The following is a 15,941-nucleotide window of genomic DNA, read 5'->3' as shown; positions in this document are numbered from 1 at the left end:
TCTTTCCCTCTGGTTGGTCAGAGTACTCTACACTCAGACAACCTCTAGATTGCCATTAAAACACCTTTACATACTGCCAGGACATATGATACAAAGTATATAAGAGTACTTCTTATAATGGGGCCAGGGAGGACTCATAACAGATGCTTTGGAAGAGAGAACATTAGTTACTGTGTGGTATCATGAGGAAAGATGGCAAAAGCCCCAAAACCCTGGACCCACAACAAGCAGGGCTCAAATCCCAGCGTGAGTATCCCTGGCGCCAGTCTGCAGACAAGCTAGATAAGGATTAGAGGCAGGAATCAGCTTCAACTCCTGCCAGAACAGCTCCTGGTAGGAGATTTAGAACCAGCCAGTTGTGTGGACTCATCCCTGCTGCCAGCACAAACAGGCTGCCAGCATGGGCAGCCTTTTGCTGAGGTCACCCCTCAGCAGGGAAGGTCATTTTCACCAAGGAAACTCAACCTCCTGAGCTGAAGGATTAGTCACCAAAACCTTAAGGAGTTATCTGCGTTCTATACACAGCAGAGCTACATGCACGTGAGGTTTGTGGTCTCTCATTAATTGGTATTTTGTTCTCAAAAGCAAAGAGGAAAGAGTCTAAAATTCTCTTTGCCAAATGCAGCCTGAGATATGTGAACTAATACAACTGAAGAGAAATCTGAGGAAAACCAACCAGAATGAGAACACATTTTCTATGCACCTGTAACACACAGAGAACTGAAGCTCTCAGTGGCTGCCCAGGCAGCAGTGACACTGAAATTTGGGTTGCTGAGTAAGTTAAACTCCTGTCTTACAGGATGCCATGAGCCAGCAGCACCTTTGGGCTGGCAATGGCAACACCACATGGCCTTGGAAGACACCTCTGTGCCTGTCCTGCAGCACAGGGAGAAGTCAGCTCAGGAGTATGTCTGGATGGTGCAAACGTGTTCTGAAATCCCCAACCAAGTGAAAGCAGCTTTGACTCACCAGCGTGGAGGTTTCTCCGCATACAGCACCGAGGTTGGGTGGATATGGAGCTCATGATCATCACGGATAGTCCTTCAAAGCAAGATGCTATTTCAGACTCTGCAGCTATTTACTGTTTAACATTTGGTTCCTTTCACTCCCAGTAAGAATGTTAATAAAAGCAAGAATGAAAGAGCTGATTTTAAGAGTCAATTAACAACACTTGCATTAATGAACAGATGAAACCAGGCTTAAATCCCAGCCAAAGGAACAACTGACAGTTCCATGTCCTAGAGGAGTTCTAGAGGAGTTCTACCTACATGAAATGAAGTAGTAGCATTTCAGGCTTTTATTCAGTGCACTGAGTGTGCCACAACATCTCAGCACTACAGTTATACTTGCTTATATTTACATGAGCTAATTACTACTTGTAACAGCTTCCCACTATTAATAACTTCAGTTATATTTGCCAAAGAGAAGAGATAAACATTGTAGCAGTTTGCAAATACAAAACTTCAAATATTTAGTAAATCAATTGCCATGTGTTTCCAATTGCAAATGGCTAAAGAAGCATCTGTTTGTTGATTAAACTGAGATCAATTCATCAAAGGAGCTTTGCAGCCAAGCAACAGTTGTACTGAAACTCTATACAGTTACCTGTAAGCTCCAGTCGAGTGGAATTTAGCTGCATTAGCAAAGAATCCAGAAACTATGCACCTCAAAACAGGGTCTGGATCACCTGAAAAGAAGGATTTCTCTGTAAAATGAGTCAATGAAATGGGAAAAATCCCTAAAATACCACTTAATCAACTCAAACAACTTTTGGACAAACCCTCTTTTGACTTCAATTGCACAGCAAATCAAAAATTACTACCTAAAAAACGACTCTTGCCACTGGTGTCCCCATTGAAGAGAGTTTCAGAGTCCTTGCAGCAACCTTGTGTGACAGCTGAGCACTGAAGTTTGCTTTTTCAGAGCAGTTGGAGCCAAGTGCTGAGAACTAGCCATGGCATCCGTGCACACACAGCACAGCTGGAAATCAGATCCCAACGACTGCACATCATTTTGAACAGACTAGAAAATGGCTCTTTGAAAAGTCCAAAGAGGGAACAGGGTGACCTATTTATGACTCTTGGTAAATCTGTCCATTAAATGTATATAATCTCTTGCTGGAAAACTTAACTAATGAAGACTGGACTAAATTGTAACTGTACAAAATGGGCTAAAATGCTCTTCTGCAGTCATTTTTAGGAAAAAATCTGGTTTTAATTAACATTATCTTTAAGCCAAGGAGAAAATACTTCAAAGGTTAAAAGAAGAGAAGAAGTAGACTGACAATTTGGAAACTGCCTTTGAGAGGTATTGGACAACAGGTGAAAAAAAAATTCACCTTCACTGGACTTCTTTGGCACTTTGAAGCGGACGAGAAGCTTTTTCAGCTGCTCTCTTACAACAGAAGCTCTAACCAGCCCTTTGTAGTTCAGAAAGTGTTCCTGACACCACTGGGAGCTCTTGCTGTGCTGTACAGTGAGAAGAATAGAAAAATTTACTGTGAGATACCATCAGCAAAGCAAACCCAATCTCTCTTGGATAGCCTTGTTCTGTTTTACTTCTGTCTCCTACAACATATTTATTGTGGTTTTCCCTGAAAATTACCTATTTACACAGCAGCTAACAAGGGTAAGTAGAACCAATACCTCCAGAACATGTTGCAAACAGCCTCTAAAAAGAAGCAGAACACATGCTATGGGGTATTTTCAGACAGATGTGCTTCGTTTCTTCACATGTGGTGAAAGGGAATAGCATCAGTTGTTCCATTTATTCCTCTCAGATCATAAACTAGTCTGTTTTCAACCTCAAAATGTAAACAACCTTTTCTGCAGTTTCCATTGGTCTTCTCTGTGCAAAGAACTGTTCCTCCAGGAGCCAACACTCACTCCAGGAGCCTCTGCACTTGGCTCTTTCCAAGAGAATCATGCAGATATAAAATTTAAAGAGCAACATTTGCGTTGGTGCCTGCCTGACTGCTTCGTGGTTGGGGAAAAAGTCATGTTTAAACACTTGAGAGGGTACACTGCTTCCACTCAGCACTGCTGCGAATAGATTATTACACAAGTGCTTTATACCAGCAAAATATACTGTTCCCAAATAGGTGCAGCACTTCAAAACCATTAAGTGAAACCTCAGCTTACAGAGCAGTACTGAGATCAGTGTTAAAGCCTAAGGTAAATCCATAAGGTCAATGAAAAAGAGGGTGTGATGATCAATGAGTTAATTTAACAAAGCAAACCAGACTGCTAGATTCAGATGCAGTTTATACTCAGAAAATCATGAGAAAAATATTAATTTCATTAGGAATTTGGATATTTGTTTTCCTCAAGCCCTTTCACAAATCCCATCCCCTTCAACACAGCTATCTACCCCTAAACTTCCATGCTGTACCCAAGCAAAATTCCCTTTATTCCCTGCTCAGAGGAACTATAGAAGGTGTCACAAAGTATAACCAGAGCATCTTTTAAGGCAGAATTAATTAGACTTGGTAAGTTTTCAGCTTTGAGGATTTTATATCCAGAATTTCCACATTCAGAACTGCAGACATCAAGTTTTTCCCCTTCCTGCACATCCACACACACTTGAACTGACTTACTTTGACAAAAGCTTCATAAACGTTAAGCATAGTGAGATGATCACCTTCTTCCACAGCAAACTTTCTGTGTTGCCTGGCCTGCAGGACAAGAAATATATTTCATAGGCAGATTGACTTTTTTTGGTTTGGAGTCTGTTTCTTTTGCAAACTCTTACACTGACCAATATTGGTTTATAACCCTTCATGTTTCTGGTCCTCAGAAAGAAGTTTTAATCACTAGTAAAAGAATCCAAGGTTTCTACTGTTACTACTCAGATTCTTCTTTTGCCTATAATCAATAGGTACAGTTCAAGACCTTCCAAACAGGTTTTACCTTCATACAAACTTGCAGTCTGTAATTGGTATCAAGGAAATACATGGCAGAAATGCAGAAATGAGGAACTAACAAACAGAAAATGAGACATGACTGAACTTACAGCCTGAGCTTTTTGATTTGGAGGGATCAGGAAGATGTTTTGAATCTGCATCATGGCAGCAATTGTCAAAATCTCCTGGGAGCAGCCAAAATTTCCTGAGGAGTAAATGGAGATACTCAGTAAAGGAGATCTTCTTCCACTGAACTTACCTCCATACAGAATAAAAAGCAAGACAAGTAAAATATGTTTTATAGTATATAAAGCAAAGTACATAAACTCCTGGATTTTTTAGCACAAGAGTAAATGTTTTTAATGGAAAACTTAAGAGACAAATGTGTTAGACTTATTAATGTGCTAAATGTGTTAGACTTGTTATCCATTGGTGGTCCATGAGTTTAACCAATTCTTTTCACTAAAAGCCATACCAAGATGAAGAATAGTTTGTTTTGAGTTTAGCAAATGTCTAATACAATACTACAACCACATGACTATGAAGAAACTGGTTTTTTTTTCCTCCTACCTGATTCCAGAAGCATCTTAGCAAACATTGGATTCAAAGGAAACTCTGCTATTCTCATTCCCAGGGGCTCTGTTAACCGGCAGTGCATATCCAAACCTGCAGCATGTTAACAAATGTAGCTGTGACATAGGCAAAATAGCACAGAAAGGGCTTCTTTAGCAATTTAATGTGTACTAACGAGCAGAATTACAAGCCAAAATAGAGTAAATGCACCTAAGAGTTGCTGGATTTATATTAAACCAAGCTTGAAGACACTCCTCGACATCCATTTATTCTCCCATGAGTCATCAGAGTTTTTCTTTTCCAAAAAATACTTGAACACAGAAGTTTCTTAATTTTGACCAAGCTTCGCTGCTACTACCTGAGAGTTAGAATATCTGCAGTCAAAGTCAATGCCATGGCATTTCCCACTTCAGTGGTTTGACTTCTACAGTCAAATCCCTGCAGCAAGGGCTACCCATGTGAACCTCTGGGTCAGAGTCCAACTCAGAGCTCTATGCTGTGACTTCAGGGAATTATTTCAATGGAAAAGACTTTCCTTTGCAAGAGAACATAAAAACAGAATTTAAAAACAAATACAGGCACAGGAAACAGTAAGAAGGAAAAACAACTTGCTAAGAAAGTCAGCAAAGAGTAAGAATTGAAAGGGAAAAGAGAACTGCAAGAAGCCAAGATGTATGAGGTATGACAAGGAGGCAAAGCACAAGAGAAAGGATACACAAGGAGGGACTCACAAGAGCCCAATAATAGGACTTTGAGGCACTGTAGGTTGCATAACTAACCACAAGAAAGTGACCTGAGGAAACACAACTGTGGCCCATGCATTATATAAACATATTATTTGTCAGACACTGTGGTGGCAACAAAGCCACAGCTGTACTTTAGCTCTGTTTCACAGAGAAAAGCAAAACCACAAATCAGGTCAAGGAATGAGATCTCCTATAACTCATGTCAGCATATCTGAAACCACAGATACCTCTATCCAGTGTTTACTTTATTATTTGATATGCTATCATCTCACTTATGACAATGTAGTAATTCACTCACCACAACCCTACACTGTCCAACAAAACCTAACAGGCTTCTCACAATGTCACAGGATTTTCCTCAGAAACAGGTACAAAAAGCAGCTTATCTGAAGGTCATGTATTTAAACAGAAAGTCACAGAAACTGCAAAAACTAAGGTACAACAGTTTTCATTTGACAAGTGCCATATGAGAACTTTAAGTCCTACCACAATTCATAGCTTTCATCTACAGAAAGACAACTGCATTCCTAAGTAGGAAAAAGGAGAAATTATCAGTTTTAACTTTCAACAGGTGCATCAAACCAAAATCCTTTGGCTTCTGCTGAATCCTACAAATGCCAGTACAACGTTGCATAACCTATCTGTAAGTTGTGCACAGATGTCTTTGTAGCAGTAAGCCTGAATAGACACAAAAGGCCTAAAATAGATACTGGTCTGGAACAGGTAAAAGTTTCCTTCAAATAATCCTGGAGGCCACCAGTGTATCCATATATAAATATTGGTAAAAGTTTCCTTCAAATAATCCTGGAAGCCACCAGTGTATCCATATATATATATTTACATATGAAATTGAAGATCTTAGAAAAGATACTGCAAAGATTTTAATTGAACATGCTCAGGAGAGATTATTCAAGTCCTGTGGCACTAAGTTTCAAGTAACAACCATGAGTATGTGATGGACTGAGGGATGAAAACACTCTTTTTTTTTAAATTTAGGTTGTTTCTGGCAGGTGACAACTTACACACAAATCTTAAACAAAATCTTGGACCTGAAATAAAGCTAAAAATAAAGCCACTTTTTACCTGCTTATTTACCTCCTAAATTATGCTTAAAACCAAACTCCAACTGACAACTCAGACTTTCAATGGGGCATCAAAGAGGGTGGCTAAAGAGACAGACTCCTGGGCTAATCTGCTTGCATCACTGCAAAAATAATCACTCTAGAAACAGTGATGTGTTTATTCAACACAACTATCTCAGCCTCCAGAGCATCTGCCCTGCACAAGCTGGCACCATTGGCACAACAGGGTCCTGACCCCAAACTGCAATGTAAATGATGAAATACATGTTCCTACTTGCACAAGAGAAATTCAATCCTCACTGCACCTGCAAGTGCTTGGGCAGCTTCACCTCTGCAGCTGATAGAAAATCTCCATAGTAAACCACCTAAAACCTTAAACTTAGCAAAGGCTGAAGGAAGAGTAAAGTCCATGTACCACACACATGCACACACTCCTTTCCAGCTGAAACACCAACATCAGCACTTCTCTTTGCTACAGAAGCTGAGCAGCACAGAGACTAAGAGCTCTGTGAGGCTACCAGGAGCAGCACACTTTAGCCAAAACAACAAGCAGCTAATCAGTGAGTTTATTGAGCTTTCCTCTCCCTTTCCCTAGGGTGGTTTTGGCTGTGAATTCATCCTTCTCAGACACTGAGAAAGTCCTTGTTCCAAGACTGAAAAGGTTGCCAAGAGCCAAGTGCCTTAAGTGAAACTCTCCTTGAGGAGGTGAAACTGTATCAGCACAGGGCAAAATCCTGTCCAAGCACAGTTACAGCTCCACCAGAAAAAGAAGAGCCACAAGTTACAACATAGCACTTGTGAGTGATGTAAAAACAGCCACAAACCTCCGGAAGCTTCCAAAACTTACACAATCTCCTTTACACTGCTTCATGTTTACACTATAGAGCTCTGAATTAACTACAAACACAGAGCTCAAGTCAAACAGAGCTTCATTTTGATTACTTGGCCTCATGTCAAGTTTCTGTTTTAAGTTTGTTGCATTCAAAAGATTAAATAGCTGTCAAGAAAACCCAACAATGTAACAGTTCTGCCTATAAAGAAAATTAGGCAGCATATATCCCACTCACCACAACAAAAAGCAATTGAAAACTGTGTATAAAAATACTACTACAGTGTGACTAGAGTGTTGAAGGTATCCAGCAGCAGCATAATGAATAAAACCAAAATGAACACATTTCAAATCGTAGAATATTTCAAGCTGGAAGAGAATCCACCCCTAAGGATCAGAGTCCAACTCCCTGCTCCTCACAGGACTACCTAAAACTAAACCATACACCAAGTGTGTTGTGACTCCACCAAATTTCAGAACAAGTTGTGATTAGTAACTCAAGAGAACAGAATAAAAAAAGGATATCCTATTAACTGGCTAAATAGTCAAAAAGTACTTTGAATTATGCTCTCAGGATCTGTTAAACTAACTTTTTCTTCTTTTCATTACAAGTTTGTCTGTATCTGTTCACTTGTCCATAACTAGAAAGGTCAATACTAAAACTAGAGCAGAGACTTTGCAAGCTGCATGCATTTAAATCATGAAAAGCCAACAAGCAGTGCAACAACTGTTCACTGTCTGTGAGAAACAGAGTTCCAGCTCATCCAGGAGAAAATGTGCTGGTTTTAGTAATGATCAGGGTTTTCTTTTTCAATGGTTGCAGCATGTAACCCCAGCTAACAGAATCAGAACAGTTTGACTTGCTGTGGGTTTGAACTTTGCCTGCAGGACCAACAGCACTACACTACAGCAGGTGCAGTCCTACAGCCACAGCCTGTGCATTCACAGCACACACAGACTAGAGCTCATTAAAAAAACTAGAACTAGATTAGCTCTAAATAATTGTTGCCAATTTCAAAATCCTATCAACAAGGAGGTTTGAAGACTAAGATGTGACACCTTTGCTAAGCCATGGGGAATCACACTCTGTGGGGTTTAATGCACAGCCCCCAGGGAATGGCCTCTCCCAAACTCAAGCATCTGAGTTGACTCACAATGCTTAGGCAGAGTTCCAACACACACATCAAGATTAGATAAGGAATGCAACAGTGCTAACAGGAAAGTTTACAATAGACACACTATGCTATATCCCACCAAGGAACAAAGAAAGCAGCAATCCTATTAACCTTGCTAAATTCTAGGTGATTACAGACAGTGTTATGGTGAAAAAGATGTCAAACCTTTACTTTCAACTTCTCTTTATACTTGCAAGAACTATGTTTCCATCACTGTGGCTGTAACACAAAATGAATGCACCACACCAAGGGCTTGAGTATCTAACAACTTATCTAACTGGATGCAGGTAAATTTAGTGTCTACCTCCTGTACTGGTCTAATCAGAGTCCATCTCTATCTTCACACCACACTGTAAGGACTGCAGAAACACAAACCAAACACCCTCATCAGCTCAGAGCTCTGTTCCTAGCAAGGACAAGTAGCTGGATCCTCCCATGAAATTGCAAAGAAACAGACAGAAGATAACTATAAAATACTCATTTACCCAATCTAAACACTTTCATTCTCGTTTATACTCTATGCAGACAATTTCTAGTTCCTCACAGAAAGTTTCTGCTGCCTCTTGATTCCTTACCTGTCTGAAACAGCCAAAGAAAAAGAAAGCAAATTCATAGGAGACTGAGGTACACTTTAAAACCCACCAACAAAAAGCTGCCACTAGTCAGGGCTGTGTTTCTCCTTCTCAAAGCACAGGTCTCAAATATAAACTTGATTAATGTCCATCCAATTACAATATATAAATTAACATTTTTTTTTTTACAACTCCTGTATGATACAGCTATAAATAATGCAAAACATAATACTCTCACCTCCTAGAGCATAAAGCAGCTCTAAAGCTTGCACCATTGACTGTGCAGGAGGTGGCTGTGAAGAGAAAATGCATTGATTAAAGTTATCAGCATGGAACACATCAGTATTCACAAAAATGTGTAGATCTCCCTCTTTTGCAAAATCCCTAAGTTCTAACTACCTACCTTTCTACTTCTGCAAAATGAAGACATTGCTGTCAGACTCTTCCTTCTTCATAAATTCAGTGCAAAGGGACTACAGTTACAGTTCTACAGAACCTCACAGTTTGTCTTTCTAGGACTTTCCTGACTTCTCAACACTTCTAACAGCAAACTCTGGAATACAAACAGTCGTTTCTAAGTTGTCACACAGGTTATTTGCACTATTGATTCCCAAAAACACACTTTGCTGCCTGACAGTGGACAATGAGTTATGCTTTCCAAACCAACAGGGCAATGGTTACCGGCTGATGGTTCTGTGGGTTATCACCATTATACTGACCTTTCTTCCCAGTAAGAGAAGATGACAGACTGTACAGCCTGGGACTCACCGCAAGGAAGGGGAACCTGAGCACATTGTCGATGCCCAAAGCCTTCAGCTGCAGGATGACAGGGGCAAGGTTACTGCGCTGCATCTCCGGAACTGTGGACTTGGGCAACTTCTCAAAGTCCTCCTCTGTTGTGGGAAAAAACAGCCATTGGGGCCTGACCTTCAACTCCCACTCTGTGCAGCCACCGTGACAGAATCATACCCATTTCAGGTTAAAATTGTTGAGTATCAATAGTTAACAGGTGTTAAAAGATATCTCTAACCCAAAGATGATCTGGCTCCAATTCCCGTGGTTTATGTTACTTTACTTGAAACAGAAATGCCATGGTTTTGGTTACACTGCTGATTCTCTAGTTGCCCTAGCCATATTTCAATTTGAAATGTTATGAACTCTTCACAGAAGTCTGGAAATGCTTTCTTTCTCTTCTGTTCAATGTTTTCTTGTCAGAAAATAAAAGGCAGGGTGCAAAATGCTAAGACAAAAAGGTTTTTTTAGAGAAGGGACATGGAAAAGTTCCAAACCAGCATGTTTTCAGCACAAGAACACTATTTTTACTAACTACTCAAACAAAAGGAGGTATAAAATGCATATTTAAAATAAAGACTAAGGAATGAAATGCTTTTATAAAAGCACATTCACTATAGAGTCTAAGTCTGGCAAAACAATTCATATAAGGTCAAAACCTCTGTACCTTCCACTGACCAACTCTTCTGCAGTAAAGAAAAAGGCACAAGCCACATTATTTTCACCTGAAATATTTTATTTCTGGACAGAATCTTCTATCTCTGGTCTACCTCATACCTCCCCTAAGACAAAGACAGCATATGTTTCTCTGCTGTTGTCAACTCCGTGCACTTTCTTCTCTCCCTTTTTATTTTCTCCTTTAAAACACTCCTTAAAGCACTCACTAGGCCAGTTCTTGAGCACACAAAAATATCTTCAGTGTAGCCAAAGTTTCTCTAGTAAAACACTTATAAAGCTCTGTAAGCTTGGGATATTATGCAGGAGACACTCTCTCCTGATTCTCATTGGACACACAAATTCAGAGCATAAATCATGGCTTGGTTTAACGTGGCAACTGCTGGCAAGCACACACACAGTTCAAAGAAAAATGCTTGATCTCTCCAAGTCTCAAAGCTCCAGTAAAACTAGAGGGGACCTGAGGCACATCAGCAAGTGCTGAGCTGCAAAGCCTTTTCTCATTAAGCAGCTGAAAACAGACACTTGGATTGCAGCTTTCTGGACACTCCAGGTGGCCAACAAATGTATTTGTGACAGTAATTTTTGTACAGTGCCAGAGTCATTGATTCAAGGAAGGACTTTGGGGTTGGCAGCTATTCCTGAGAAAAAGGTCACAATGAAGTTTTCCTTCAGGTATCTAAAGAATTTCCAGAGTCCCTTCGTTCTATGCACAGTCTAATGCAGACTCATCACTGGTGAGTATTATAAGCTGAACCAACTGCTCAGAAACCAAAAGCATTAAAGAACAAACTTTTTAGTAGACTTGCCACTTGGAGAGTTGCATTAACATGACAGGTATGTACCTGCTGACCCTGCTCAATTCATGCCTCTGATTCATGAAAGGATTCTGTTCCCAATGCTTAGCACATATGAACACTGCATTTCTAACTCAGCCAGAGGCACAACAAAGGGGCATTTCTATCTCTTGCTGAAAGAAACAACACAGTTTGGTTTTCCTTAACCTAACATTAAAGCCATTGTGAACAAAACTGGAAGGCCCAGCAGCCAGGTGCCCTTCCCCACAGGAAGTACTGACCTGTGCCTGTAGCACTTTTTTCGGCCCGCACGTCCCGCTCGCTGGTTGGCCGAAGCCTTGGACACTGGCACCACCACGAGGCATTCGATGGCTGTCTTGGGGTTGTAGGCTCGAAGCTTCACAAAGCCACAGTCAATAACAAAGGCAATTCCATGAACTGTGATGGAGGTCTCAGCAATGTTGGTGGCAACTATCACCTACAGGCAGAGACACAGTGAGGCTACTGTGAGCTTCCCAATCCCAGTTACACCATCAGGCCCTGGCAGCACTGCACCAGCACTCCCACACAAGCCACGTGAAATATCTCACACATGACACTTCCAGTAAACACTCTGGAGTACAAAAGGATACAGTATGAACAGCATAAAGAGCTGTCAGCTAGAAATAAGCCCAGTTTTCACAGCCTCACAATAATTTTCTTATTCAAATTTATTCTTTCTCCATAAAAGAAGAACTTGGCAGTGTTTGCAGAACAAACCATTGGCAATGTTTGCAGAGAAAAACATTAACTGACTTTAAATCAAGTGTTCTTATGTAGGAAACTAAAAGTATTTTCTTTCTGCTTCTCAGTCATACTGAACTGGTCCTTGTACACTGGAGTGAGGCAGGGGATAGGAGGGAACAGAGGTGACTGAGCACTCCATGCTCAGTATTCCTGCAGAGATCCACTTACATATATGCCCTTAAGTATAAAAAATAATTGTTCCCAGACAACAATGGGAAATTTAAACCTTATTTCATCTGAAACTAAAAAGCAATCTTGAAAGTTAAGTGACTAATGTCATATCCTGGAGAGAAAAGAAATATTTATACTCAATGTTCTTCAGTGCCAGATGAACCATTTCGCTTGTCAGCATCCAGCAGGCACAGGGATCATAACAAGTCACCCTGGTGTAGTTTGGTCAGCTTATTTCAGCCTCAACACAGGCTCTGCCTCAGCAGAACGCAGTAATCATCCCCAGAGCAGTAATCATATCCAATTATATACTTCCGTGACATTAAATGTCCAAACAAGACTTTTCTACTAAAACCAATTCAGTTTTAACTTGCTCCTTGGATGAAAATACAGCACTTACCAACTCTGTCACTAATTTTTCCATTACTGATGGAAAATTTAGCCACAAAAAGAAATAGAAAAAGGCAAAAGCAGAGGAGTTCAGAGTGTAAGAAGCTGCAGGTGGATGAAGACAAATACAAGGTGGGATGAAGACAAACACAGTTGCATAAAGACACTTTAAAATTGCAATGTTGATGAGGTAGACAGGAGAGCTAGAACTGACATGTCTAAGTGTGATCAAAGATGAAATGAGAAGGCAGAGAACATGTTCCTGGTTCCCAGTTTGAAAACAGACAGGCAGTGCTGGGAGATGCAGAGTCTCCCTCAGTGTCTGCAACAGTCTCAAGATGTGAACCTGATAAATACAACCTGTGAGATGCAGATGCCCTTGTGGGTGGTAGAATTGAGACACACAGCACAACCTCACCTTCCTGACACTGTGAGGGACTCTCTCAAACACTTTCATTTGCTCAGGGGAAGGCAGCCCAGCATACATGGGGAGAACACGGAGGTGTTTCTTCATCCCGGTGCGAGCGAGAGCCCGAGCCTGTTCTATGAGCATGGACACAACAGTCTCCACTTCCTCCTGGAGCCAGAGCAGGACAGGGCACAGAACAAGAGAGGGTTCACTTTAATATCACATAGCCATCACCTGTATACAAAAAAATGCACCAAAATAATATCATTTTAATAGTCCAAACTCCAGGATCTCTGAGTAGCTTCCTCAGTGCTGTAATGTCCTTACATACATTGCTATCCATAATAAATATGTATAAATATTTATAGTCATTGCTATTTGAGACAATGTCACACCACAAATACAGGAGCAAAATCATAAGGGAAGGACTGAACACAGTTCAGGAGGAAGCAGGTACATTTTCCTGTCTGTGAGAGCAAAATGGGAGGTCAAACTGTTTTGTGGGTGCAGAATGTTGTGGGCCTGGATCAGGAATGACACAGCAATAGCATCAACACCTAGTGATCAACTTCACATTTAATCTCAGCTGTGGCACCTCACTCTTCAAACAGACAACAAAATGTTCAAACATTGCCTCATGAGGTGCCAAATTTGCTCTTCCAAAGTTAGATCAATAATGGGGATGAGGAATTTCTTTTGGAAACATGCAAGATGTTACTGGAGCTCTTCCAGGTAGCTCCTCACTGGGAAAATGACGTTACCACCCATTTGCTCTTCTCAGCTGCAAAGTGAGCTGACAAGCATAAATAGAGCAGAAGAGACCAGCAATTTTTCATCTCATTGCAATTTGTTTTTTCTGTCAAAACACTTCAGATGCTAAGCCTAACAAATGTAAATGCCATTTGCCTTAACTCTTAATGATGACTCACTGTCAGTTGAACAGCTCTGTATGTGTGTATGCACCAACAAACCACACACTGTTCCACTCACTAACCAGGCTGAAAAAACACAGCATTAAATGAGAAAAACTATCACCCATCACTAGCTTTGCTAAATTCAGGCCATACATTGTCTACAAGTCTTTGGGACAGGCCTCATTTTGCTCACATCAATACAGAAATGTTTGTCATCTTCACTGAGATTAAAGTAAGCACAACCAAGGCAAGAGGAGACTGAGGTGGCTTTGCAAAGCTCACAATACAACACTGTAAAGCAAAGAAATTGCTTCTGTCTATACCTGGCCAGTTAAAAATGCCAGTATATCCCCATCATTCTCCATCTGGTGAATTTTCATTGTGGTTTCCACAGTTGACTTTACATAGTCTGGAACAGGGCTATGGGGAGAGAAAACAGCAGAGACATTAGCAGAAAAATAGATACACTCTTCCCCTCCTGAAGGAACAAACATAGAGCAGTTTTGGTCCCACACATCAGCCACAGAACATTTAGCTCCTCAACCAGCCTCCAGCAATTAATTTGTTTCTTTTATACCACAATAAGCTTTAAAATGTCTCTGCTGCTATAAGCAATTCCAAATGTGTCCCCAATTGAATGTTACACCTTCCTTACCACTGCCCTGGGAATATCTGAGCTTTAACCTAGACAAAATGATCCCACAGTTGCACAGTCTCAGCACTGACAAGATCAGACAGGAACACACCTCTGCAGGTAAAAGATGTCCACGGGAAATGTCCTTCCCTCGACAGTGAGGATCACACTGGTGTCTTTGCTGGGGTCACCAGAATCGTTTTGATTAAAGAAATCCCTGAATTTCTGGGTCAAAATAAAAACAAACAATTTTAGTTTGATACTTTGAAGAACTGAGGGAGAAACCTAAAGACACAAATAAGTTAAACTACTACTACTTGGATGTTTACTTTATAATTTGACAGTGCAAATTAAAACATGGTGAAGTTTGATTCTGTTGCATTTATTCTGTCTGAGGTTCAGGCACTTAGCACAAATACAGCCTTCCATGTTTATTGCTTTGAGAAGCAAAGTTGAAAAGAGAAAATAGAATGAATTCTATCAGCTGATGCAGCTGAAAAAAAATCAGATGTACAAACTTCTCATTGTATCTACCACAGTAGCAAAGTCAAGGCTAAGAAGAACTTAGAAATGATTGGCCTGAAAAGTTTTGGGGAGGACTTGCACATTCTCAGCCATTTTTAGATGAGTGAATAAGTTTTCCAGCTTTTACTGAACACCAAAATTTCAGCTTGTAAAAACAGAGTTAGGCAGATTGATGTGTTAGACTCTCACTGTGAGAGACCTTCATAAATTTAAATTTATTGCCATGAAGTATTTTCAATAATAACAGCAAAGAATGAACCTAACAACCCAAACAATCCATCTCAGCTTTTATAACCATTATAGAGACAACCATAAACTTTCTGTACTAAACAAATATTTATACAGTCATACCAATCATTTTGCTCCTATTAACTTGTTTTTCTATTAACTGTAAACTGTTTGAAATATGATTTCTGGCAGTTCCACTTTGGCATTATGATGTGCAGAACACAGAGCAGTGCAAGCACTGCCAAAGCACAGCACATTATCCACACTCATGGCATATGATACTTGCCACTAAAGGAATCTCAGTACACCTAAATTTTCTGTGCTGCATGCAAACTCTCACCACCACATCTCAGGAAGGGCAGTGGAGTAAGGAAAAGTATGGAGAAAGGAATGAACATGACACAGGAGATGGAGGAGCTGCCTCATGAGGTGAGACAGAAAAGGCTGGGGCTGTGCTGGGGCAGCACAAGGTTAAGACAACACACAGCTGAAGTTTACAGAATCCAAGGTGACAAATTAAGTGTAAAACTGGTTTTTGGGGTGGGTTTTTTTTAAAAATCACAATCCCACACTACTAGAACTAGGAAATCCTTGATGAAACTAGCAGGTTTGAAAGAAATTAAATAAAGTATTGCATTGTATAGCAGGCAGCAAACGTCTGAAAACTGCCCTCACATGGTGTCCTGGAGACTTAGAGCTTCACTGAGCAGATTCAAAGACAAATTAGGAAACAGCAGGTCCA

The 15,941-nt window shown here is 40.4% G+C and overlaps 1 protein-coding gene across 1 annotated transcript in view; it reads right to left on the bottom strand.

The window, feature by feature from the left end:
* Positions 1 to 15,941, bottom strand: part of DHX35 (DEAH (Asp-Glu-Ala-His) box polypeptide 35) — a gene marked incomplete at its 5' end in the record, with an annotated part of 25,124 nt that overhangs the window by 2,202 nt on the left and 6,981 nt on the right. Inside the window, 12 exons of the mRNA XM_009082742.1 lie at positions 970 to 1,041; positions 1,606 to 1,687; positions 2,339 to 2,468; positions 3,596 to 3,673; positions 4,012 to 4,106; positions 4,472 to 4,567; positions 9,117 to 9,171; positions 9,647 to 9,769; positions 11,420 to 11,620; positions 12,908 to 13,066; positions 14,136 to 14,232; positions 14,559 to 14,671. Coding sequence (XP_009080990.1) covers positions 970 to 1,041; positions 1,606 to 1,687; positions 2,339 to 2,468; positions 3,596 to 3,673; positions 4,012 to 4,106; positions 4,472 to 4,567; positions 9,117 to 9,171; positions 9,647 to 9,769; positions 11,420 to 11,620; positions 12,908 to 13,066; positions 14,136 to 14,232; positions 14,559 to 14,671 — 1,301 coding nt within the window. The remainder of the gene's footprint in view (positions 1 to 969; positions 1,042 to 1,605; positions 1,688 to 2,338; positions 2,469 to 3,595; positions 3,674 to 4,011; positions 4,107 to 4,471; positions 4,568 to 9,116; positions 9,172 to 9,646; positions 9,770 to 11,419; positions 11,621 to 12,907; positions 13,067 to 14,135; positions 14,233 to 14,558; positions 14,672 to 15,941) is intronic.

Source organism: Acanthisitta chloris, unplaced genomic scaffold (genome assembly GCF_000695815.1).
Source record: "Acanthisitta chloris isolate BGI_N310 unplaced genomic scaffold, ASM69581v1 scaffold26279, whole genome shotgun sequence".
Classification (NCBI taxonomy): Eukaryota; Metazoa; Chordata; class Aves; order Passeriformes; family Acanthisittidae; genus Acanthisitta; species Acanthisitta chloris.
The sequence above is the reverse complement of the archived record's forward strand: the minus strand, read 5'-3'. Positions and strand labels throughout refer to the sequence as shown.